Source organism: Moschus berezovskii, chromosome 1 (assembly GCF_049115385.1).
Source record: "Moschus berezovskii isolate FMDL1 chromosome 1, NW_MosBer_1.0, whole genome shotgun sequence".
Classification (NCBI taxonomy): Eukaryota; Metazoa; Chordata; class Mammalia; order Artiodactyla; family Moschidae; genus Moschus; species Moschus berezovskii.
The window spans coordinates 90,415,021-90,440,779 of NC_142460.1; the positions used below are offsets into that span (position 1 = coordinate 90,415,021).

The following is a 25,759-nucleotide window of genomic DNA, read 5'->3' on the forward strand; positions in this document are numbered from 1 at the left end:
TATCCCCCACAGCTATGGACATGGATGGAAGACCTTCAGAAGGAGATGCTGGAGGATGTCTGTGCAGATTCTGTGGATGCGGTCCAGGAACTGATCAAGCAGTTCCAGCAGCAGCAGACCGCCACTCTGGATGCCACACTTAATGTCATCAAGGAGGGCGAAGACCTTATCCAGCAACTCAGGTCAGCGCCTCCCTCCCTGGGGGAGCCCAGCGAGGCCAGGTCAGCATGGGCGGTGCTTTCCATTGGGAAATGCCTTGGACTAGACACGAGATAAGTCATCATGTCCTGGTCTTGGCTCAGCTGCAGCCAGCTTTGTGGTCTTATGTGAGCTTCAGTTTCTCCATCTGTCAGATATAAAGATGCCTGTACCATACCCAACTTGAATTATAATGAAATAGTCAGTGGAAAAGCTCTAATGTTTGAAGGAATTATGTATCATTGAAGATGTTATTCAGTGATCAGTAAGTAATATAAATACAATAAAAGTTTAGCAATGTTCAGTAGAAAATAAACAGCGTCTTCGTCAAGAATGATGGCATATTTGATCATGTGAGGAGACAGCCATCATGAGACATAGTGTTATTTGGCATCTGGTCTTGAGCTACTCCAGTGCCTCAGTCAGTAATATGTGGCCCCAAAAGATTGCCTTTGGCCTCATGCGAACGTAGAGAGCGTGTGACGTGTCCTACTCTGCTCTCCGCTTACCCACATATGACCTTTCTACCATTCCTTGGTACCCAGAAAATAAAACTCCTTCTCTATTGCCCTAAACAAATATAGCTAAGAATGAATCTTAGAAAATCCTGTCTGACACCTTATATTCATTTCTAGTAATCCACCCCATTGCCTCCTTTCCATTTGCATCAATATCTAGTTTCCTGTCCCTGTCAAGGGCATCAGCTCCTCAGATAAAGTGTCATGAGGCCTTGAGCAAGCCCTCAGCAACCGGCCATGTGCCCAGGTGATATGTAAATAGGATTCGATGGCACTAATGATGTCTGCCTGCGGGGACTCGTTCCTATCCCCAAATCACTGAGTACTGGGACCTCTGCCAGCTCCAGATAGTTATAATCTCATCACAAGACCCAGGACAATTCTGAGGCCAGAGGGAATTACTTCAGTTGGAGAGGGCTTCCTCCCACCCGCCACCCTCAAACCAGTTGTCCAATTAAATAAACAATGAGAACTTACCTTAAGATAGCACTGGCATGTTTTTCTGTTGGATTGATCATTTCTATTCCAAACATTCACACGCCATGTTCTGAGTCCTCCTATTGCATACTAACAAGACAGCCTCTTTCCTTTCTTCCCCTGGTTCATCTTCATGAATGTATAATACATGACAGTTTTGTCTGCTTAGGAAACTCCACTGCTATTTGCTTCTGAGGAAAATTCCAAATAATGAGCAGTCACTTAACCTCTCTGGGCCTCAGCTGTTTCATCTGTGTGATTTAAGGAGTTCACTCTAGGAGCCTATCAACTCTAGAATTATGTAATGGCTTTTGTGTTTTCTTTCCAAACGCTTTCCACAAGCTTGGCTGGCCTCTCTGTGGGACTGAGTCTGTGGCAGATGCCCTGCCCACCTTGCGCCATGTCTGAGGGCTGAAGGCTACTCAGTGTTGGTGGAGAAAATGATATGGCTGATGCATGTCCTACAAGTTTAAGTTCTGTGGATTTCGGAAAGGACCACAGGCATGTGACAAGAACCACTGGTGACTGTTCCTTCCTCCACTAGTCTGACACTCATCTAGGCTCCCTTCCTTGATATCAAAACCAGTCAAAGAAAAAAGTAAACAATCCCTAGTAAACACTGGCAAGATGCCTCACACACACCAGTACACACATCTTCCCTAGGCCTCATGACTCTTCACACTGAAGCACCTAAGATGCTTTTACATTATCTCTTTGATTCTAGTTTATATAACAGTGACAGAGGTGCTATACAAAAGGGCCAGAAATCATCCTTTTCCTTCTGGAAGCTAAGTGATAGAGAAAGACTGAAGGGAGCCATCAGAAATAGTAGTCACATCCTCTCAATAGTACTGTTCTCAGCAAATGCACAATGTATAGTGTTCAGTACTCCTCTTGAGTTCTTTTCATGGTTGGAGGAAGCTGTGCATGGTGGGCCTTCATGCCCAAATAGGCCATGGTGAGAAGAGAGGGACTGTAAGTTCTCTAGATGACAGAAGGGGAGTCTCTTGGCCTTGTGCTCCCTCCAGTAACAGTGTGAGCTCAGATACCATTGCTTCTGAGTCAGACACAGGCCAGAAGGACCTGGTCTTCAGAAAAGCTGCTGATGAGAGCATTCAAAACTTAAGGACTTTCCCCTCTGACTTCTTAGATTGTATCAGAAACCAAGATGTCATGAGATAATGAATGTGCCTGTTTCTTTCAAGTCTAGGGGCTCTAGCTTACTCACGGAAGGCCCTATAGAATCTAAACTTAAGAATTCCAGTTTTTCTATTGTAACAGTCTCTTTGGAGGTGTTACCACCTCGCTTGTCTCAGCAGATCGATGTTTATCTCGATCAATGTTTCTCTCTTTATTCCCTCTGTGATGTGTCATCTCCCCTTACTGCCTTTGTACAGACCTTCTCTGCTCAGAAAGCCCACCCTTCCCATCTGCTTGGTTCATCCTTTTCTTCTAACATTCAAATCAGGGCTTATTATCTTTGAAGGCTTTGTTGGTACTCCTAGCTTCTTGTGCCCTAGATTCTACTTTCCCCAACTGGACCTGTGCCTAGTCAGAACCTGACACATCTTTCAGAATTAACAGTCATTCATACAGCACATTCCTGGTCACAGAGTACAGTCATACATGCCATCTTATTTAACAGCAAACCATGCATCTTCTCACTGGAAAAGAGTCTGATGCTGGGCGGGATTGGGGGTGGGAGGAGACGGGGACGACAGAGAATGGGATGGCTGGATGGCATCACCGACTCGATGGACATGAGTTTGAGTGAACTCCGGGAGCTGGTGATGGACAGGGAGGCCTGGCGTGCTGTGATTCATGGGGTCGCGGAGAGTCGGACACGACTGAGCGACTGAACTGAACCGAATGCCATGAGCAGGGCGGAGATTAATAAATCCACTTTACAGGAGGCAACTGAGCCTAAGGGAGGAGATTTCCCAAGGTCACCAGCCCATGTATGTCAGAGCAGGGATTTGAGCCAGGCTTCAAGCTTTCCTAAGTACAGCTTGAAGCCTATTAATTAACACCAGCCATAACTATGGCATAGAATTATAAAGGGGATGAATAGTTTTTGCAGCCATAATCTCATTTTACTTTAACTGTGATCCTGTGAGTTAAAACTAGGAAGGAGTTTTTTCCATATACTTTTAATTTGTCTACCTTTATGTATCGTGATATGTGTATTTGTGTGTGTATATTGAAATATGTGTATATTAGACTACATATATGTTTGGAACCATCCCATTTCATTGATATTTATAGAGCCCCTTTGCATGTGCTGTTTCATTTGATTCCTGTCACAGTTCTGTCTGAGGAATAGGACAGCAGGTAATCTCAGAGCTACAGTGCTGTGAACCCCAAAGAGGGTACATGTATCTTTGGTTCACCAGACTCTGCCAGGCTCACAATAGAAGTCTGATAAACATCTATTGCTTGAGTGACTCTATTGATTCCCATCCCCCTTGCTGAGACAAGGAAGGCTCCCTCTCCACCGTCACTTTTAATATGGCAAGCCCCCTCCTTTCTGTCTCCCACTGTGCCACAGGGACTCTGCTGTGTCCAACAACAAGACGCCCCATAGTAGCTCCATCAGCCACATAGAGTCGGTGCTGCAGCAGCTGGATGACGCCCAGGTGCAAATGGAGGAGCTGTTCCACGAACGCAAGATCAAGCTGGACATCTTCCTGCAGCTGCGCATCTTTGAGCAGTACACCATTGAGGTAGATGTGGGGAGGAAGTATGGGCAGGTGGAGGGCAGGCTGCTTCCTGGCCAAGGACACTGCCCCAGAGCTAGACTAAGGGGACTGGACAGAATTATGTATCACAATACATTTTTAGAGATCAGCAAATTCATGTTCACCATGTTGAATTCCTTCTAGTCCCTTTCACCCCACTGCCAAGCAGAGGCCCTATCCTCAGTCTCTGGGATTAATCCACTGGGAAAGGTTTGTTGGTTTGCACTGGACTCTTACTTGGCACTTAGGTTCCTGGAAGACCATGGAGTTGGTTATTTGATGACTGAAGTAGACTTGCTAAATTCTATAGCTTCTTGAGTAGGAAGGTATTAAGATTAGATGGTCTCCTCAGCTGGTGACTGAAGATTAGGGGTTGGATGGACTCACACAGCAGCCAGGAAGTCAGGAGTCAGAGAAAGGAAGACCCAGATCCTTCGTTTGCTTTCTGCTTATTAAGAAACTAAGCGTGTGCAAAGGTCAATTGCTGGTTCATCTCATCAATGCCTCAGCTCATCCTGGAAAGGTCAGAATCTGGTGTTCTGATATATTTATGTCCTCTTTGTGATGCCTACTAATAATGTCTGCCCCACATAATACCAACCTTTTATTATTTTCTGCTTTAAGTCAGTGACTAAAGCCAGGTCAGTAGGGTTTCTGAGGTGTGAAAAACATTCAACACCTATGGTGCATTCTCCTTTTAAGGGATGGCAAATGGTTAAAAACTATGTCTTTTCTTTGCTCCTGGATGGTGTATTGTGAAGGAAAACCAATTCTCTGTCTAGCATTCATTAAAACTTTACTTTGCATTCCCACCATCTCCTCCAAGTTGAGGCTTCTGGGGGTCTGGGATTGATCTTCCCAACAATATCTATGGAAACTTCTGTGGAACTTGTTTGGAAAGGAAAATTATTATTTTTTCGAGCTTAAGTGTTAGAGTGTTAACCGTGCAATTGTGTCCGACTCTTTGCGACCCCATGGACTGTAGCTCACCAGGCTCCTCTGTCCGAGGAATTCTCCCTCCTCTAGGAAGTCTTCCCAACACAGAGATTGAACTTGTGTCTCCTGCATTCAGGCAGATTCTTTACCATCTGAGCCATTAGGGAAACCCTTCAAATGTTGAATGCTCCAATATTCCAGTCTCTATGTCGTTCTCAACCCCTTATAGGCCAGAAAGCTGCTTTGGCAACAGATACCCTCTTCTTCAATCCCCAGAGCAATCCTTCCTATCTCTGACTCTCTTTTGACCTTTCTCTTCTTCACCTCTATCCTAACTTCCTAGAAGCCACTGCAAGTTTTTACTTAAAGATGTCATGTTCTAAAAGGTGCTCTCTGGACAATTTCTGAAATAAAGGAAGAGGTGAGTCTTTAAATCTAGATCTTGATTATCCTTCCAACTCATTCCATAACTTCAAGTGAATTTATTCATACTTTTTATTTATAATCTATTTTGAATTGGTACTCATCGTGATTTCAGGTTGCAAATGGTATTTAAACATATATTGAAAGAACAATGAAAATGCCAATGGAAAATTAGAGATATTGGTGTGTGGGAAGGAATGAACGTGGGGTAACAAAGGTAATAAAAGAAAGAGTGATAATTGAGAGTGAGAAATAAACAGAGGTGATGTTTGGTTGCAGTAGTGTTGGCCACAGACACTCCCACCATCCTTCCTCGACTCCATTTCACCCACTGAGAGTGAATACATCCATGAGGGAATTACGTTAGCAGGTGTGGGAATTTGGCTGTTGTGTTCTTTATTTACTTTCGTATCATTCCAAGTCCACATCAAAAAATGCTTAAGGGGAAGGAAATAACCTAAGAGTTTGGGTGTTTAAGCTTTATTTGGTGAGATGGCTGTGGTTTTGAGGTCTGGGTTGCTGGTTTAGTTCCACAATGGGTCAATTAGCTTCACTTTGCCACTTGGACTGTAACCCATTGACATCAGCCAAGTGCACCATTAGGATGTGTTTGCCTGCAGTGAGTCTGGGACAATCCATTTCCAATCCAAAGCCTACAGAAAAAAAAATATGCTTTAAAAAAAATAATAACGTTGACTAGAGATCAAATAGCTTAGAATTTGATCCTATTTAAATGTTGCAGTAGAAGAGCTTGATATTTAAATTGTAGGATTTGCATTTCTCAGCCTTTGTGTTGTATAGAAGTTTCCCCTCCCACCCTGACAACTTGGACAGCTTGGTATGCAGCGAAGCTGAAGTAAGGAAGTAGTAAAGGGTCTAATAAAATGAGGGAGATGGAAATAGTGAACAGGTCAAATGAGGGGAGTAAGAATTTGGTTCTACACCCAGGTTTTAGCAGAGGTCTGGTTCCCCATTCCAGGTGTGGCCCAGAACTTGGGGAAATGTTGCTTTTCATTTTAGATAGGAATGAAAATCCTGCCAAACCTATGGAAAATTTCTGCTTTAAGTCAGATTGTCAGAGTTATATTTGCGGGTGATGAGATTATTTCAAATGCCAACTAGTGTTTCACTGTGGGGGTAAAAGGCAAGCTTCTAGAGAAGATTCAGAGTGTGAAACTGAGGGTGGTTTCTGTAATGAGAGATGTGTGAAGCTGATATAAGCCAGGGCAGAGGCTGTCACTGCAGGACCTGTAGCTATGGTTTCCTTCCCTAAAGGAAGGCATTTGATAGACATACTCAGAATTCCTAGGGATTACTGAAGACCAGTGCAGGCCTGCCCATGACATCTGGGGAGTCTAAGTTAAGACTCCTTAACCATGTCACTGATGGCTAACATGGGCTAATTAATTTTAAAATTAAGATAACACATGAGTTGCTGCACTAGTTTCCTTTTAGCCGGCTAAGAGTGACACTTACCCCAAATGTATTAGGCAAAAGTTAAAAAACCAAGACTGCATTCCTGACCTGCTTTCTTCATATCCCTGGAGACCAGAGGCAATGACGCACAGATATTCTATAAAGTTTTTTCCCTGTAAGTTCAGCCTCCTTCTGTGAAAGATACAAGAAACAGTTGTAATAGAAAAGACACTTCACCAAATGCAAATAATCTTTATCTTGTGATGGTCAGAACATGGAAAATTTCTTCTTCTTTTTGATGCTTCCATGCATTTCACCTTTTATACAATTAATTAGAATGATCGGAGAAGGCAATGGCAACCCACCCCAGTACTCTTGCCTGGAAAATCCCATGGGCGGAGGAGCCTGGTAGGCTGCAGTCCACGGGGTCGCTAAGAGTCGGACACGACTGAGCGACTTCACTTTCACTTTTCCTTTCATGCATTGGAGAAGGAAATGGCAACCCACTCCATTGTTCTTGCCTGGAGAATCCCAGGGACAGGGGAGCCTGGTGGGCTGCCATCTATGGGATCGCACAGAGTCAGACATGACTGAAGCGACTTAGCAGCAGCAGCAGAATGATCAGAAAGAAATAAAATATTTTTAGAAACAGGAACAGGTCAGTGGTCTCCAAACTCCTTTGATTATACACACTCAATAAACTATTGTTGAACTTTCAGCTCTCTACATATGCATCTATATTAGCTTATAAATTATGTACATATTCTACTGTCACTAATAATCTCAAAATTCACTGTGCCCTTAGGGTGAATGAAGCTTGACTTTTTCATTAGAAGCTGCAGTTCTGTATTTCAAATAGTATTCTTGATAATTTTCAATTATTTTTTGGTTCTGGCTTCTTGACAGATCTGATTAGATTGTCATTGTTTCTTTACCCCGTCATGTGGCAGCCAAAGAGTTCAGAGTTCTCTTGAGCTTTCATGGTCAGTATTATCTTCAAACTGTAGTTTCTTTGAGGAACTTTGTTAAGCCACATGTCTTTTGTGACAGGTAGTTTAGTTAAAACTAGATAATAGATAAGTCCCTTTAACTGGGCACATGAAAAGAGCAATAATTTGAAATATGCTAAAAGCAGCTGAAGAGATGAGCCAGAAAGTCCGTCTGTATAGAGGTACTTCCTGTGTCCCCTGAGGAGCCCTGCCACCATACCATCTGCCATGTGGTACAAGTGAGAGTCTGGGATCAGTATACTATGAAAGTCCAGGGAAATGTTGTATCTTTTTTTCTTAGTAGTTTGATCACATATTTGTGCGTATAATATATATGTACATACATATGCTTATTTATATACTTAGAATTTTTCTATTTGTTATCAATTGGCAATTTTGGGGTCCCCCTGGGATGAGCATACTCATACTGGAGAGTACTAGGAATGACACCAAGAAAGATAACCTATATAAGGGACTTTATGAAAAATGGGCCACAGTTATAATCTTTCTTTTAAATTTCTGACTCTGTAATTATAATCAGAGTTTTTCAATGTACCTGAAAATTAATCTGCACAATTAATCAGAGTAAGGAGTGGAATAGCAGCTCTAAATTCATGGGGTTCATATTGGGATAGGCTGGGGCCCGGCTGAGGCTAGAGAAAAATGGCCTTCAAGAAGGAAAATTCTTCCTAGAGGAGAGAAAGCTGATTGTTATACACTGGTAGTATCAACTCTGTGATTGGTTGTATGCAGAGGCCTTTTATGTTTTATACTTGAGTGAGATTGTTCAGTCAACCTTTTACATAACAGAAATTCACCTTGATAAACATTTAGTGAGCACCTACTATGCCTCATTATTTGGGCACTGAGGATGAAACTGTCCCTGCTATCAGGGGGCTAGTTGGGAAGAACCACAGAAACAGAACCATCCCATAGTGATATGACACAGACAGGCTTACAGATTGATGAGAACACTGAGGCAAGAAGGCTTAGCTTTCCAGGCTGCCTGTGGAAGGTTTCCCAGTAAGATGACACTGGAGGACAGGTAAAAATGATGCCTAGGGTTTGGCATCTCTGCAGAATGCCATCCAGCCTCTACCAGAATATCTCCAGAGCCCAGAAGCAGAGTTCAGGAGAGGAGGGAACTCAGGATCTCATTATTGTGTTGAACCAGGATCTCCTTCTGCCCTTTTCTCCTGCTTCTGCTCTCTGGAGAAACAGAACCAATCTGCTCCCTCTTTTTGGAAACTTTAAAAATATTTGAAAATGTTCGTCATAGGCCTCTTTTCCTTTATCCAGAAAGTGTTGAGATCGTGAAAGTTATTTCTGCGGTCTCCTCTGACTCTAAAATTTCGATAACTACTTCTCTTCACTGTTAGCCCTTTTCTGTGGGATATAGCCCCAATGTTCTCCCCACTTCCTGGGTCCACATTGTTACCTCATTGCCCCCTGGTGGCTGGACTCCAGTTATCCATGGTGGCTTATACCCCCAGCCCCACCAACCCTGGGGGAGCTGTGTGTCCAAGAGGCTGGTGTTCTATACGCTCTGCTCAAGAGACGTTTCTGTGACTTCATCACCTGTCCTGTTGACGCTTCTGTTCCCTTAAAAGCCCCTGGCTGTTTTTTCTGGGTACATGTTTCCAATACACTGACTTTTTAAAAAAATTTAAATGAAAGCGTTTTATGTATTTTTCCTCTCAAATTTTATTCTCTTTTTTCTAGTTCAGTTCTTCAGCCTATCAAAATATATTTAATTTATTATTGCTATCAGTGTTTAAACAATTTGAAATATTGACCAGGTCAGGCAGGGCTCTGTGGTGCTTCATTGGATGTTTTCCTTCCGTGACACAGAGCCATCAGCCTGCACAGTCATTCCTTAAAGGGCCACATCATCTTCTAGTCCAATTGCATAGCCCTTTCCTCCGTAGATAGTGTTAGACTCTGCAAAGCCTTGCTGTTCTCCTGGTTGTAATGTGCCTCAAACCCACCAACATAGTAACTATATCAAGAAAAAAAATAAGATTTTTTGGGGATCAATCTTTGTAGGTTCCCTTGGGATCCCTATAGCCTTTTCTAAATGTACTCCAGATCTTTTGCAAAGGAAGTACAGAATAAATGCAATAAAGTAAACCAAAATTCTCGCAAAATATTTATTTGATAGTTTCTTCTAGACTTTTGTCAAATTAATTTCAGAATCATTGGCAGTTTCCCCTCACATCTTCCATTAAAAAAAAAAAGGATTATTTACATAGCTTTAGTATTCTAGAATGTCACCTGTTTTGTTAAATTATCAAAGATCCCTAATGGAAGCTTTCTGCTCATTCTGTAATGGGGTGGGTAAGGGGCTGTGGACCTGAAGTCAGGTGACATTATGAAGGTTCAAATGCTGCCCACTCCTCCTTTCTGGTAAAGATGCAGGGAACTCAGTAGAAGGAAATAATGTAAACTCCAGCAGAGGGTGTTTAGCCTTTGTGGGAGAAAACTCGTCCTGACACTCAAGCATTGATAAGTTCTAGAATGGGTGAACAATATACATCATGGGAGCTCTTCAACAGAGGGGAGATTTTTCTTTTTAAAACAATAGATTTCTGTGAGGCTCAAACTGATTAAGAGGCAAAGATATGGGCAAAATAAAGACTCAAGATCCCCTCGGTATCAGTCATGATTTTAAAAGATCTCAATTTTAATCATGATTATGAGGAGAAAAAAGAACATGAACTTGGTCATAAAAATTGTGTTCCATTATCTAAATTATCCAGTTGGAATAGAAATTAGGTAACCAACCATTGGAACTCATCAGTTAGAGTGTTATGATATGTTCTTACATTTTTTTCATAAAAATAAAAATATAGCTGCATGGATTTCTTTATTACTAAGTCCTGCTTTTCCATACTGCTGCTTTCGGCATCCTCAAAGGTTTCCTTATAGCTACATACTTAAATATTTTAACTCTGGACAGATTGCATATATTTCTAAAACAGAGTGAAATTCTTTGATATATTTGTAAAATAATCTGTATTAGAATTCACTTATCTTATTTTAATTGATTAACAAAAAAGAACCTAATACTCGACTACGAGAAGAACAAATAAATGGCTATGGTAATTTAGTTTAGTTTCACAGTAGTAATACACATAAATATGTTGTTCAGTCACTAAGTCTTGTCTGACTCTTTGCCATCCCATGGACTACAGCACACCAGGCTCCCCTGACCTTCACTATCTCCCAGACTTTGCTCAGATTCATATCCATTGAGTCAGTGATGCTGTCTAACCGTCTCATCCTCTGAGGCCCCTTTCTCCTTTTGCCTTCAGTCTTTCCCAGCATCAGGGTCTTTTCCCATGAGTCAGGTCTTCATATCAGGTGGTCTAATTATTGAAGCTTCAGCTTCAGCATCAGTCCTTCCAATGAATATTCAGGGCTGATTTCCTTTAGGATTGACTGATTGGATCTTCTTGCAGTCCAAAGAACATGTAAATATACATACCGATTGTAGATGAAATAGTCCTTCCCAAAGCAATGAAACTCTAGTTAGCTGCAATATCTCTTCTCCTACCAGCCAGCACTTGTAGGTCAGTGAAGAATAGTTAATCTTCAGTTTTCTCATTTTAATATAAATAATGACATTATAGAACAGAAAGTTGTTCATTTGCATCGTCAGCTCATGTATTTCAGAGCATCTTACCACAGTGAAATGCCTTAGACCCTTCCTCCTCATTATTAGTTGGAATGGGATTGGACCTTAATGTGTATAACATATGTAGTGTTGATACACACACACACACACACACACACACACACACACACACACTCACTCTTTGCTGAATGGCAGTGTAGGATAGTCACTGAGTATGCAGTATGAGTTACAAGGCCTGGGTTTGAAACCTGTCTCACCAGCTTTACTAATTGAATGATTTTATGCAAGTTACTCCCTTGGTTTTCTCATCTGAGAAATAGATATGAGAATAATAATTCCCAGTCCATAGAGTTATTAAGGATTTAATGAGTTAACACATAGAACTCAAGTACCTAGCACTTAACACTGTAATACATTGTAGTTAGCAGTTATTATTAATGAACTGCCTAAATAATATATACAAATTTGATATATATATATATACACACACACACGCATGTGTATGTGTATTTGCATCCACATTTTAAGCAAACATCCCATCTTATTCTCTCTGAATTTATTACCCAGTTCTGTTAGGTGATCCCTCAGTGTTCATGTAACTGCTGTGAGAGCCACAGGCATTTGCTCTTGCCATAAAGAGAATGTGCCCATGCAGAGGGCAGGTTACACTTCTCTTTGCCACAACTCTTGTCCCAGTGTTCACACCCCAATGCCAGATTGCAGATGTTTCTCCTGTTCATGGCAAAGGCTCCTGAAAATAAAAGTGAAAGTGTTATTTGCTTAGTCCTGTCCAACTCTTTGTAACCTCATAGACTGCAGCCCACCAGGCTAGAATACTGGAGTGAGTTGCCATGCCCTTCTCCAGAGAATCTTCCCAACCCAGGGATCAAACCCAGGTCCCGTGCATTGCAGACAGATTCATTACTGTCTGAGCCACAGGGAAGCCCCAAAGGCTTCTGGGGGACCAAAGAATTCCAGTTAGATTAATATGACCTTTGTACTGTGTATAAGTATTCAGTATACTTTAAATATATAAACTATATTTTTAAGTATATAAGTAATCAATTTTTAAAATTTACCAAACTATTCAACAAAAATATCTTACTAGGGGAAGGTTGTGTGTTTTTTGAAAGGGTAAGTTATTCCTGGCGTTATATAAAGCCACAAACATAAAATTTATTGATCCGTTCAAAGCACATGATTAATTTTAAAGGTTCATGTGAAGTGAAGAAAATGGAGTTACAATGAGTTTGTGAGGGTGTTTTTAGAGAAGAAAACAGAGGAAAGGTTAAACAGGCACTTCGCTGAAGTGAGACAAAGAAGAAGAAAGCTACACCCTGAAGCTAGTTCTTAGACCAGCTCTACTGGTATGACACCGTGGTTCAGAGCCCCTGACCTTGTAGTTGAGTGCTCAGTTCCACCAGCACCAGCTCTGAGACCCTGAGGCAAATGATGGGGCTTCTCTGTGCCTTTGTTTCCTCATGTTGTTGCTGTGAGGATGAAACAGAAGAGAATCAAATGCTTAACACTGCGTGCTCAGTCGCTTCAGTCGTGTCCAACGCTTCGCAGTCCTAAGGACTGTAGCCTGCCAGGCTCCTCTGTCCATGGGGATTCTCCAGGCAGGAATACTGGAGTGGGTTGCCATGTCCTCCAGGGGATCTTTCCCAACCCAGGGATCAAACCCTTGTCTCAGGCCTCTCATGCATTGGCAGGTGGGTTCTTTACCACTAGTGCCACCTGGGAAGCTAGTGGTAAATACTGTCTATCCCATACTGAATATACAGTTCAGGGTAAAATATCTTCTTTAAGACACTTGGGGGTGAGGGGAGAAAGTATCCTCTACACATAACTACTGGGAAGGACCCAAAAAATGGGAGGAGCCAAAGAAGAGGGCTTTCTGAGAACAGAGCTCAAGGCCATTGCTAAACCAAGTCCCTGGAGTCAGTTTTGGGCTGCAGAATACTGGATTCAGTGAATCTCATCTGGCAGGAAAGCTTTGGGCTTCTTTTTGAAGTGCCTTCCCATTTCCCACTGCCTCTTATCCTATCTAAATTCCTGTTTAGCTCTTTTCTCTGATTTCCCTTATGGCTGTGACTCTGAAGTAGATAATTGTTAGAATAGAAAACACTGCCAATGTATCTCTCAAAGAGGTCATCATATCCTAACACTTCAATTAATTCAGAAGAGCGAGGCAGAGAGTGGCCATCGGAGCCAAGAAAGGAACAGAGTGAGCCAGGAGCTGAGAGGGAGCTAACTGAGTGGAAGGAGAGAGAAAAATTGATTGATTGAAAGCTGAGTGTCCTGTGAGCACCTTATGTTCCATCTTTCACTCATTTGGTTCAGGCCCTAGTTTCTGCCCAGAACAAATTCTTCCAGGTTTCCTTTCCAAATGGAGTTACATCACCAGATTAATCCACCAGACAGGTTTTTCTTTTCATGGTTTTGTTTCTGTACTAGCAAATTAACCCTTGTCCCGTGTAATGAGATAAGCCAGAGAAAAACATCAGGTTCTGTGGGTTGTCATGAAACTCCATGCCAGAGTTGACTTTGAAGGGTGGTGAGGACTTTAGCAGACTGGGAGGAGGAACAAGGATGTCTCAGGGCTGCTGGACCAGAGAAGGTGGCTGGAGAGGGCAGAGCAACTCACACCAGAGAGTAAACCACATGCCTAGTTCACATAACAGGAGAGCATGAGATGGGGCTAGAATGCTAGGTTTGTTCATTAGCAGTAAAGTGAACTTCAGGTTTGAAAACAAATTTTTTTCCCTTAAAAAATGAACCCCTGCTCTGTGCCAGCCTTGTGCCCTAGAAAGAAGGTGGAGAGGGGAAGCCAAAAACAGAATATTCCTTGAGAAAGCAGAAAATACTCAGGAAAAAAAATAATTAAACTCCAGTCATCATTTGAAATACATACATCAGACTATTTCAAGGCTCTGGGCTTCAGTTCTTGGGGGTTGGGAAGAGTCAGACACAGAGATAGTGAAGAATGTGTAGACCCAAGGAGCAAAGCTTGGAAGTCAGGCTGTTGCATTGAGTAGCTTCTTGAAATTTTCATTCTTCAGGCTTCATTTCAGACGTCGGCCCCTCAGCTTAATGGTGTTGGGTAGTGTAAGCAGAGAAGGGGAAGGAAGGAATACAGAAACACCAGATATAGAATCCTGGGCATATTTCACATTTGGTTTGGATTCAGAGTCTCAAGATACCAGACATCTGAGCCTTATTCTCGCAGGTAAAGCACCTCATCATTGCTCTGCTCTGATCAAGACTCTTGGCACTTGACTTTCCACTCTACAGACTCATGTTTCGGGACCTCTCTAGGGTCTTCCTGCAGCAAACAGCTTCTTTGTTGACTCAGTTTCATGAAAACAAAACAAAAGCTAAAATGTAAAGAAAAAGACTCTTTCTTTCATGCTTGTCTTATTCTTACTTCCCTTAAGTTTTTAGACAAGGAAATGGACTAAAAATCTTGTTTGGACTCTGTCCCATATATTATCTGATAAATGCCTTATATCCAGCATGTATTAACATCTCTAACAAATCTATAATCAAAAGAGAATCTAGGTTCTGAAAAATGAGAAAAAAATCTTGACACTTTCTAAAAGTAGATTCCAGCAGTCAATAAGCACATGAAAATGTGCTCACCATGATGAGTCATCAGGAAACTACAACCTAAAATCATAAGATATCACTTCACACCCACTAGCATGGCTAAAATTAAATAGACTGATAATACCAAATGATGGTGAGCAACTAGAACTTTCACAGGGAATGTGAAATTCCTCTTGGGAATGTTAAGCATACACTTATCCTATGACCCTACAATCACACTCCTAAGTGACTCTCAAGAGAAATGAAAACCTATGTCCACAGAAGACTTGTGCAAGTCTTTCACATCAGCCTTATTCATAATAGCAAAATACTGAAAACAACCTTGGAGTTCATCAACTTGAGGATTGGTAAACAAATCATGGTATCTCTACACCATGGAACAGTGCTCAACAGTAGCAAGGAATGAACAGATACAACACAGTTGAATCTTAAATACAGTGTGTTGAACACAAGAAGCTAGAGATGAGAGTCCATACTGTATTATTTCATTTATACGGAATCTAAGAATCTGTGATGATAGAAATCAGAAAGTAGTTCCTGAAGGCAGTGGGCAGGAACTGACTGGAAGTGGTGAGTCCCTAGTGTGATGGAAAGGTCCTGTATTTTGTTTTTAGTGATGGTTACACTGGTATCTAAAATTGTCAAAAGTCATAGAACTGAATATTTGTGTATCTTATTGTATGCGAATTTTACTTCATTTTTTTTAAATACAAGAAGGAAAAACATTTATAGGCCTAGCCTACAAAGTCCTATTCATTCTATAAATTATCTCTTATAAATTATAAGTTGTTGGTGGTTTAGTTGCTAAGTCATGTCTGATTCTTTGCAACCCCATGGACTGTAGCCCACCAGGCTCCTCTGTCCATGGGATTCTCCAGGCAAGAATACTGGAGTGCGTTGCCATTTCCTTCTCCAGGGGATCTTCCCCACCCAGGGATTGAACATGGGTCTCCTGCATTGCAGGCAGGATTCTTTACCAACTGAGCCATTAAGGAAGCCAACAATTATAAGTTCTATCTCTTGTTTTTCTCATTTTAACTCACTTCTCTAGTTAGAGAATGAAGTGCTTTTCAAAGATAGGATATAACAAAAACCTGTGTGCCTGCCAACCTGCTGATTCCCAAATCACCAAGAACTCCCCACAGTAAATCAATACCAGGTTTTGGGCTGAACTCAGTGTATCCCTTAGTTGACCTGCAAAGAGGTAGGGGCATAAGATGAGAACCCATGACAGTGAAGGGTTTTTTAAAAAATTTTTATTGTGCTATAGTTGATTTACAATGTTGTATTAGCTTCAGATGTACAGCAGAGTGAATCAGTTATACAAATATCCCCTCTTTTTTAGATCCGTTTCCCATATAGGCCATTACAGAGTATTGAGTAGAATTCTCTGTGCTATACAGTAGGTTCTTATTAGTTATCTGTGGAGAAGGCAATGGCAAGCCACTCCAGTACTCTTGCCTGGAAAACCCCATGGATGGAGGAGCCTGGTAGGCTGTAGTCCGTGGAGTCGCTAAGGGTTGGACACGACTGAGCGACTTCACTTTCACTTTTCACTTTCACACATTGGAGAAGGAAATAGCAACCCACTCCAGTGTTCTTGCCTGGAGAATCCCAGGGATGGGGGAGCCTGGTGGGCTTCCGTCTATGGGGTCACACAGAGTCGGACACGACTGAAGTGACTTAGCAGCAGCAGCAGTGTATATGTGTCAATCTCAGTCTTCCAATGTATTCTGCCCCTTCTTAGCCCCTGGTAACTGTGAGTTTCTTTTCTACATCTGTAGCTCTATTTCTGTTTTGTAAATAAGTTCATTTGTGCCCCTTTTTTTTTTAAAGATTCCCCATAAAAGTAATATCATATGATATTTGTCTTCCTCTGTCTGACTTGTGAAGGTAATATTTTTAGTTGCCCTATTTCTGCTTCGAAGAGAGTTATTGCACTTTCAATGGAGGAAAGTCTTACTGTTAGACAAAGAATGGGAATCCTATGCCTCTCATGAGGGACTGCTTGCCTTTCCCATCTGGTTCTGTGGGGCCCTGGCACAGCATGGTACAGCACCATCTTCCATTGTGAACAAGCTGCATCAGACTGGTCTTTCCTTCTCTTTGTCTCCTGATGTTCCTGGATAGCAGTGTTTGGTAACTGGGAAGGTTTTGCCACACGTCAGCTGGGATGACTCCCAGCATGATGAAAATCACTAAGCTGGTCTCTGGGCTGTGTGCTTAGGGTGCCTGGACCAAACTGCACTGTGTGATCTGGGGTGAGGCTTCCATCGCCTCTTCCCAGAAAAGAGAGTGACACTACCTATGCCATTGCCTTCACAGGTACTTCATGAGATAAAACACCTGAAACCCATTTTGGAAAAGGTTTTTTTTGATTTATGTATCATGTGGAATTATTATCCAGTTAAGTACTTCTGAGTTCCTGTGTGTTTGATTGCAGCGATCGTAAGGAAGTGTAGGGTTCAGTCTCTGTGTGCAGGCACTTATTTGAGAGTAAATGCGGGCACATCACATGACTGAAACTGTAGAGCAATAACCAATTAGCAAATCCATATTAGGGCAAAGTTTCCCTTCATTCCATGCTTCAGTCTTCATTAGAATTATGTGTGCCTTTCAAGAGAGTGTAATCTTCTTGGATTTCTAGTGGTAAGATATACATTTACCCCTTGTTTAGTCACTATTACCAGGCATCACCCTTTGTGAGTAATAGAATCCTGTACGCAGAACAGGGGAACCAAATCAGGATCCCTGGGTTTGGTATACACCAATTCTAAACAATTACGTGACCTTCAGTCATTCCCTGGGCTTCTCTAGCCTTCTGTTTGTTTCTTGAAGGTAGACTCAATACTTAATTTCTGAGGCCTTCTCCAATGATGAAATCTTTAGAACAGCAGTTATGGTATGGTGGACTGTTTGCAGTAAGGAGAGAAACTGAGTTATGTCCTCAGGTCGTGTCCCTCATGAGCAGAGTAAACTCTGGGCAAACCATTCCATCTGTGTGAGTATCAGCTGCTTTCTCTGTGAGATGGACCTAGAGATCTCCACCCTGCCTATGTCTCAGGTTGTTGGGGGTGGAGTGAGATGAAGGATACAAAACCTTTCTAAACCATAATTCATCATTTAAGTATTTGCTGCTGCTGTAGACACTAAAACACAGGGAGAACAATTTTTTTTAACATTTTAATTTTATATTGAAGCATAGTTGGTTCCAGGTGTACAGCAAAGTAGCTGTTGTAGACATTGAAACATAGGGAGAACCCTATTAAAGGCATGCATACATGGATGCCTGGCATCATTGCTTAAAAGTAGTCTAGGGGTCAGGAAAGAGATGCAAAGCAGAGTCAGATCTGACTTAGATTAGTTAATAAGGCTCAGAATCAGTGAGCTTCTACATAGCTGTCTCCTGTGGACCCGTGAACCTGCATTGACAGTGGTTCCCTTACAGGTGACAGCAGAGCTCGATGCTTGGAATGAGGATTTGCTTCGGCAGATGAATGACTTCAACACGGAGGATTTAACACTGGCAGAACAGCGGCTGCAGCGCCACACAGAGCGGAAGCTAGCCATGAACAACATGACCTTTGAAGTCATCCAGCAGGGCCAGGATCTGCACCAGTACATCATGGAAGTCCAGGCCTCAGGTAGGAGACCTGTCCTGTGCTTATGTGTCCAGCAGGGAGATGATGAAAACAAGAACATCAATCAGCTTAACTCCAAGGGACATTTCCACTCCACTCATTCATTCTCTTCCCACAGGTACAAGAAACAGAGAGTTTTGTACCATAAAAAAAAAAAAAAAAGAAACTGAAGCATGGGAGCTGAAATTGTTTGTCTGAGGTTGCCCAGTTAGCTATCATAAAGACAGTAATAGGACCAGGTTCTTCTGGTGCTGTGGCTGCTGCTGCTGCTAAGTCACTTCAGTCGTGTCCGACTCTGTGTGACCCCATAGACAGCAGCCCACCAGGCTCCCCCATCCCTGGGATTCTCCAGGCAAGAACACTGGAGTGGGTTGCCATTTCCTTCCCCAGTGCATGAAAGTGAAAAGTGAAAGTGAAGTCGCTTAGTCGTGTCCGACTCTTCGCGACCCCATGGACCGCAGCCTTCCAGGCTCCTCTGTCGATGGGATTTTCCAGGCAAGAGTACTGGAGTGGCTTGCCATTGCCTTCTCTGTGGTGCTGTGGGGAGAATGGGAAAAACCAATGATGGAAATTAGCACAGATTCACAAACATGGTGATCTAGAGAAATAAACCAGGTGGGCTCCAAATGCCATCAGCCATCCTTGTGACTTGTATTCAGATGTGTAGATATTGCTGTTCCACCCCTACCCCCTGCACATACTCTCCTGTCCTGTCCTCTACCGTCAGGGCTCACTCCTCATTTCCAGTCCATGCCTTTCAGTGTTACTCACTCAGTCTTGTCCGACTCTTTGCAATCCCATGGACTGTAGCCCACCAGGCTCCTCTGTCCATGGAGTTCTCCAGGCAAGAATACTGGAGTGGGTTGTCATGCCCTTCTTCAGGGATCTTCCCAACCCAGGGATCAAACCCAGGTCTTCCTCATTGGAGGCAGATTCTTTACCAACTGAGCCACCAGGGAAGCCCTCTAAGAGTCCTCATTTTTCTTATCACTGGTCTGTGTGTGACTGTAAGAAGTACTGACAAAATTTATGGCAAGGTCATATAATTTTATAACTTCTCAAAAAACACATGACTGTTACTCAGACTAGACTTTTTTTTCTATTTAGAATTTATTCGTTGTTTATCCAATAAATGCATGGACTCTTAAGTTTCAGCTGCCATTTTCCAGAACAGCCTTTGAACTCTGAGCTGGAAAGAGCCATAGTGTTTCCTTAGTCCAGAAGGAAGAAGTTATTGGTCTGGGCCTAAAACTAGTGGACTGCCAGAACCCGGGTCTCCTCACCCCAACCACCCCAGGTCCTCCAGGAAGAGGCAGGCAGGAGCTCAGGCCATGAACTCTATGAAACACGGTTGGTCCATGTCTCTGTTGATTTAGAATCATGAGATTGTCAAACAGACCTTAGCAATCAAACTTGACTTTAGGGTACTATGCTTCTTTTAATGACCTGAAAGAGGACATACCAGCATTCAAAGGAACTTCACTCCTAACTGGAGGGAGAGAATCTAGTAAATTCTATTTACTTTGATCAGCATTATCTTTCCTTGAATGTTCATTTGTGTTGTTAACAGGCTGCAGCTGTCTGTGAGACACTGTTTTCAGGGTCCAGATCATGCTCCACGCAGCTCCAGGAGGAGCCCTTACTCACTTTGTGGTCTCTCTGGGGATTATTTTAAAAATGACAATACCCAAATACTCTGATTTAGCACCTCTGAATGGGACTTGGGCCTTGGCAAAACCTTCTCAGATGATGCCAGTGTGCAGCCAGGGCTGAGAATCACTGCTTTATGTCATGAAGGTTAAATCACAGCAGCCGATATCTCTGGTGTACCTTAGGACAGCAACTTCCAATGGTGGTCCCCAAATCAGCAGCATCAGCATTACCTGAGTACTCGTTAGAAATGCAAGTTCAGGTGCCCATCCCCAGAACCTTCCATGTCATAATCTCTCAGGCATGAGGCCCAACAGTAAGCCCTCCAGGTGATTCTGATGCACTAATCTACGACTGCTGATCTAGGACCTGCTCTAAGTGTGGGCCCTGGGCCAGCAGCACCAGCATTGCTCGAGAGCTGATTGAAAAGACAGAATCCCAGACTTAGGAATCTGAACCTCATTTTATCTTCAGGTAAATTATGTGCATGTTAAGGTTTGAGAAGCAGTATTCTTGGCCACAGCTGTACCTTTTCAAGGCCTTATTACGGAAGGGGAAAACTGATGGAGAACCTTGTCTGGACTCAAGGTTTCACCCTATAGCTTGTCCTCATGATCCTCAAGATAGCTGGCTATCCAGCTAAGATAGGGAAACATGAGAGAATGCAGACACAGTACCTAGGAAGGAGGCTGTGCAGAGAAACTCTGCAGGTATGCTTATCCCTTCATCCCTCAGTACTGATGTGTCTCGCAGGTGGAGAGCCTCATCTGTCTGAAAGTGACACTTAGGAGCAAGATGCTGGTATAATCCTGGGTAAGCGCACGTCTGTCCAAGAGCCAGATATCCTTGGTAACAGAGGGACTGCCAGGAGCTAGCAGTCCCTGTAGACTGACTGTGCTTGGCGGCCACCTTAACCATGAGGGCTGAGTGGGTGAAAACACCCCAGGCAGATGGGCTGCCCACCCCAACATATCCTGTTCTAGAAATGAGCTTTGTCGAAAGAGCCTTGATTGGCCTCTTCAGCCCTCTCTGATGGGACGGCTGTTCCCTGCTCTTCCTCGGCTAAGCTGTTCAGTCTGGCATAGCCCACGAGACCTGCAGGGGAGTGGTTCCAGGGCTCTCAGGGAAGCTTCCTCTGTCTGCTGCCATGTGCCTGTCCTGCAGAGGAGGTGTCTGTCTCATCTCTGGCTTGGAGGGAGGGCAGCTTCACACTGGAGCTGGTTCTGGGAGTGGAAGTTGAAGGTGGACTGAGAGTGGGCCTTGCTAAGAACCTGGGTGGCTGAAGAATGCAGAACTTCAGAGACACAGGACTCAGGGAACAAATGGGTTGGGCATTTGCCTTGTACGTCTAATGAATTATATTTGAACTAGAGGTAAAAAAAAAAAAACAACTGCTGTCTCAGACAAAGAACAATTGGAAAAATGAAGAATTTGGTTGCTATGTAGCCTTCCAAGCTGAATTAATTAAAGGCTTATGCTTTGATTTTTATAGGAATAAATGGAAGTAGAGAATTTCCTTACACTTACTTTTAGGTGTGAACTTTGTAACATTCAGCCAGGTTCTACTAAATCCACCTGATTTGCTAAGAGCCCTAACCAAAGCAAAAGCCTCTTCTTAAATCAACATCAGCCTTAAAAGTGGTTGGCAAAATAGGAACATTTTCTTTACCTGAACATTATTTAGGGTTATCTATTGGGCCTCAACTTAAGAAGTGGCAGGTTTTGCTGAAAAGGGTCATGCTGGGTCAAACATGCTGGCAGAATTCAAGGTCCAGTGAAAGCAGTCTGACTTTGGAAGTCACTATTCTTTCTCTGTAGACCTTAGTTTCTTCTTCTGTCTAGTGTGGAAGGTGGGCCTTCATTCTTAAACTTCCCTTCAGTTCTCACTTGCCATGATTTAGCCTCACTGCCCCCACTGGTTTTGCCCCAACTCTTCTCCCTAATGTTATCTGACCATGCGACTGTTACATGTGACCTTAGAAATAAGACAGGAGCTGCGTATCTTGTGCATATGTTCCTTTCGTGGTTTAATTGAAGCATCAAGTTCTCTCTTTATGCAAGGTCTTTAAGTGAAAACTCTTTGGAGTGTATGGCAATGGTGCTTAAAATTTACAGTGCTTGGGAAGAACCCAGCCCCAGCACTTAAATTAATTCTTAAAGTAGGTTGTGAGGATCACTCATCTCTTTGAACATAGAGGTTAAGCGTATAGCCAGGAGAGACAGAAACTTCTGGGTTGGAATCTGCATCATACCTCCCACTGCATGAGTTCCCTGAGCATGTTATCAATCTCTCCAAGCCTCATGCTTCCTCTAAAAACAGGAATTATAGGAATCCTAACTATGTGGAGTCACTGTGAGTATGCAGTGGGGTGAAACATGAGCCTGGTATGAGTTCAGTAAACCTTGATAACTATTGTACATTGTCCTGATACTCTAGCTCACACTGAATTCTTTTGGGGTTATTTGTGTTCCTGTAGCTTCTCCAGCGGAGAAGGCAATGGCATCCCACTCCAATACTCTTGCCTGGAAAATCCCATGGGCAGAGGAGCCTGGTAGGCTGCGGTCCATGGGGTCGCTAAGAGTCCGACACGACTGAGTGACTTCACTTTCACTTTTCACTTTCATGCATTGGGGAAGGAAATGGCAACCCACTCCAGTGTTCTTGCCTGGAGAATCCCAGGGACGGGGGAGCCTGGTGGGCTGCCGTCTATGGAGTCACACAGAGTCGGACATGACTGAAGCGACTTAGCAGCAGCAGCAGCTTCCCCAGCAGCATGAGGTTGGGGCATTTCCTTCCTTCTCTTTACATTTCCAGCATCCAGCAGAGTGGTTATGTCTCACTCACAGCAAATTCTCCATTTTGATGTTTGCTGAATTAATCAAGTGAACATCAGTCTGGGAGAAACCGATATACATAAAAATAATGGACCACAAATAATTGTACTTAAGTTGTAAAAGGAAAGAAAAGGCCTATGTTCTTCCAAAATATAAGCTACTCTGGGGTGAGGGAATGTGGCTATGAGAGGAAACAAAGAGAAGCTGATGTAAAACAATGGTTCTCAGCCTGACTACATATTTTGGAATCACCTGGAGAGCTTCTTAAAAATACCAGTGTCTGGATCCCACTCCTCAGGGATTCTTATTTAATTGGTCTGGAGTGGGCCCAGATTTTTTAAACTTCCCAGGTGATTCTAATATATAGCCAGGGTTGAAAATACTAATCTAAAAACCTGATTAAAGGACTTTGTAATTTTTGAACTGGGTGTTAATTGAGGTAGTGACACAGAAAGAGGAGTGGGGGGAGGAGAAAAGAGAAAAGATGTTCTCTATCTGAGGCAGACACAGATATTTCAAGAACATATAAACAGTTGAAAAACATGTTACAAGTATGGGGAGCATAGCCAGAAATACCTAACTCTACCCTAGACCACAGCCACCTCTCTCCATGAGGAAATTAAAGTGATACTCTCAATCTGGCAGCAAAGGAAAGCAAAATAACATTTTATTATTAACTGTGGCCTTGAGCCCTAAGTAATTGCTATGCTGAACGTTCTGGTAACTGAGTATAGCCTAAGGAATGTCTCTGTCCCTGGATCTCTGACCATTGTTCCATCTTATCTAGTTTATCCCAATCTTCATTGCATGTTGGAATCACCCTGAGAATTTTAAGGTGGGAATTCCTATTGCCTGGCTCCTACCCATAGAGGTTTTGATGTTATGTCTGGGTTGTGGCCAGGACATGGTGACTTTTAAAGTTCTCCAGATGAATCTTATGTGAGCCAAGGTTGAGAGCTCTAAGCTGGTAGCATCCAAATCATCATTTCTAATGATATATTTTGAACAAGCTCATAAACATCTGATGGTAAGATTTTCTATTTACATTTTATATAAGTCATTCAATAGGCCCATCAGTAATCAGCACAGAATATAATTTCCCCCAAGGGAGAGGAAAAAGTGGAGACATTGGTGTTCTGGAGCCTACTAAATGCCAGGCCCTGTATCTACCTTATCTCTCTTAGCCCTCATAACAATCCTGAGGACTCAGTGTTCAGATTCCCATCTTACGTGGGCTCAGAGGGGATTTGGAACCCAGAGACTTACTGTTAATAGGTTGCAGAGCCTGCATTCCAACCTAACTCTGTCCCCAGAGCTCTCAGGTTACCTGAGTTCTACCTTAAAGAGGCCCCTGTGTTCACTAAACAGGTATTTTGGGAGTATTATGTGTCAAGCACTGTGCTAGGTCCTAAAGAAGCTGAGATACATGAAATGGAAATGGCCCTGGCCCCAGGGAACCTACATTACTGTGAGGACACAGACAAGTTAGTAAGGGACTGACCTCAATGGAAGTGTTCTGACAAGGATATTTACAGGACATTGTGGAGGTACATCAGAAAGAAATTTCAATACAGCTTTCTCTAGAGAGGCTGACAAACTATTTCAGTATGAATATATTTCATTACTTGATGGAAAAGACAAACACAACTTACTGCATCTCTGGAGAGCCCCGAAGGAAGACAGGCCTCAGATTAGATTGATAGCAGTAATGTCAGTACACGAAAATACTATTTGCTATTGATTGATGCAGCTTACCAGTTAGTTGATGGGGATTAGCTGGGACTCATGTCAGTGTGTTTGTGGGCACCAGGAAAGAGGCATGAGTTTCCGTTCTTCTAGGTATTGCTGGAGTAACTCTGCATGTTTCTCCCATTCACTTCATTCATGTGATGAGTTGTTGAGTGTAGAAATGCAATAGGCATTGTCTTCACCCATTTTTTTTTCCTGTTCATCTCATAAAAAAATATCAAGTGAAATAAATGAAAATGAAGGACTGGAGTCTCAGGGTAGGCAGGGAGCCTGTTCTGGATGGTGTTCTAAGCAGGTGGCTGGCCCTTTTGATGAGGTACCAGGCTTAGATAGGCCATTTGCATGTGATGTGGCAGGTGTGAGCCATGAGCTTCCCATAGAAAGACACTTAGCCCAAGCCCAGCATACTAAACACCAGAGATGCATGCAGAATGAAAACGAAATGGAAAAAAAATCTGCATTGTGGCTGGAAGCAAGGATCTGCTTCTGCAGGTGGATCTTATATTACATTTTTAGGAAGTAAATGTAGAGGTCAAGGGTCATCTCATGATGCCTAGCACTGCAAAGGTAGAAATTTTTCTTTATCTTTTTTTTATTTCAGTCAAGGAGATGCTCTACTACATCCTCTTGGTAATTGAAAATAGTAAGTGGAGGGAGTTGACTGCCAAAAGAACAAGCCATTCCCTTCTCTGTCTCCCACAGATAGATTTTCAGGACCTGGGATTTAGAATTATGAAACCAACAGAAAAAATAAACATGGAAAGATACTGAAATTACTACATGTAACACCAGAAAAAAATCTCTCACTCTCCCATATTATCTTATATAAAACACTATTTTTGGCTCTAGAAATGAATTTCCCTTCACATGTATAGACTTTCCTTATACACTCCCACTGCATCAGGCCACTGTGTTGGTGGTGGCAGTGATAAATTTCTGATGG

At 42.6% G+C, this 25,759-nt stretch overlaps 1 protein-coding gene across 16 annotated transcripts in view; it reads left to right on the forward strand.

Annotated features, from left to right (window-relative positions):
• Window positions 1–25,759, forward strand: part of KALRN (kalirin RhoGEF kinase) — a 671,338-nt gene that overhangs the window by 376,137 nt on the left and 269,442 nt on the right. For 12 of the 16 annotated variants that reach the window (XM_088837656.1, XM_055396730.2, XM_088837661.1 and 9 more), the window contains exons 12-14: window positions 13–221; window positions 3,742–3,916; window positions 18,390–18,585. In XM_088837656.1, the coding sequence (XP_088693782.1) occupies window positions 13–221; window positions 3,742–3,916; window positions 18,390–18,585 (580 nt within the window). The remainder of the gene's footprint in view (window positions 1–12; window positions 222–3,741; window positions 3,917–18,389; window positions 18,586–25,759) is intronic. The other 4 variants (XM_088837624.1, XM_088837625.1, XM_088837637.1 and 1 more) reach the window with 1 other exon arrangement.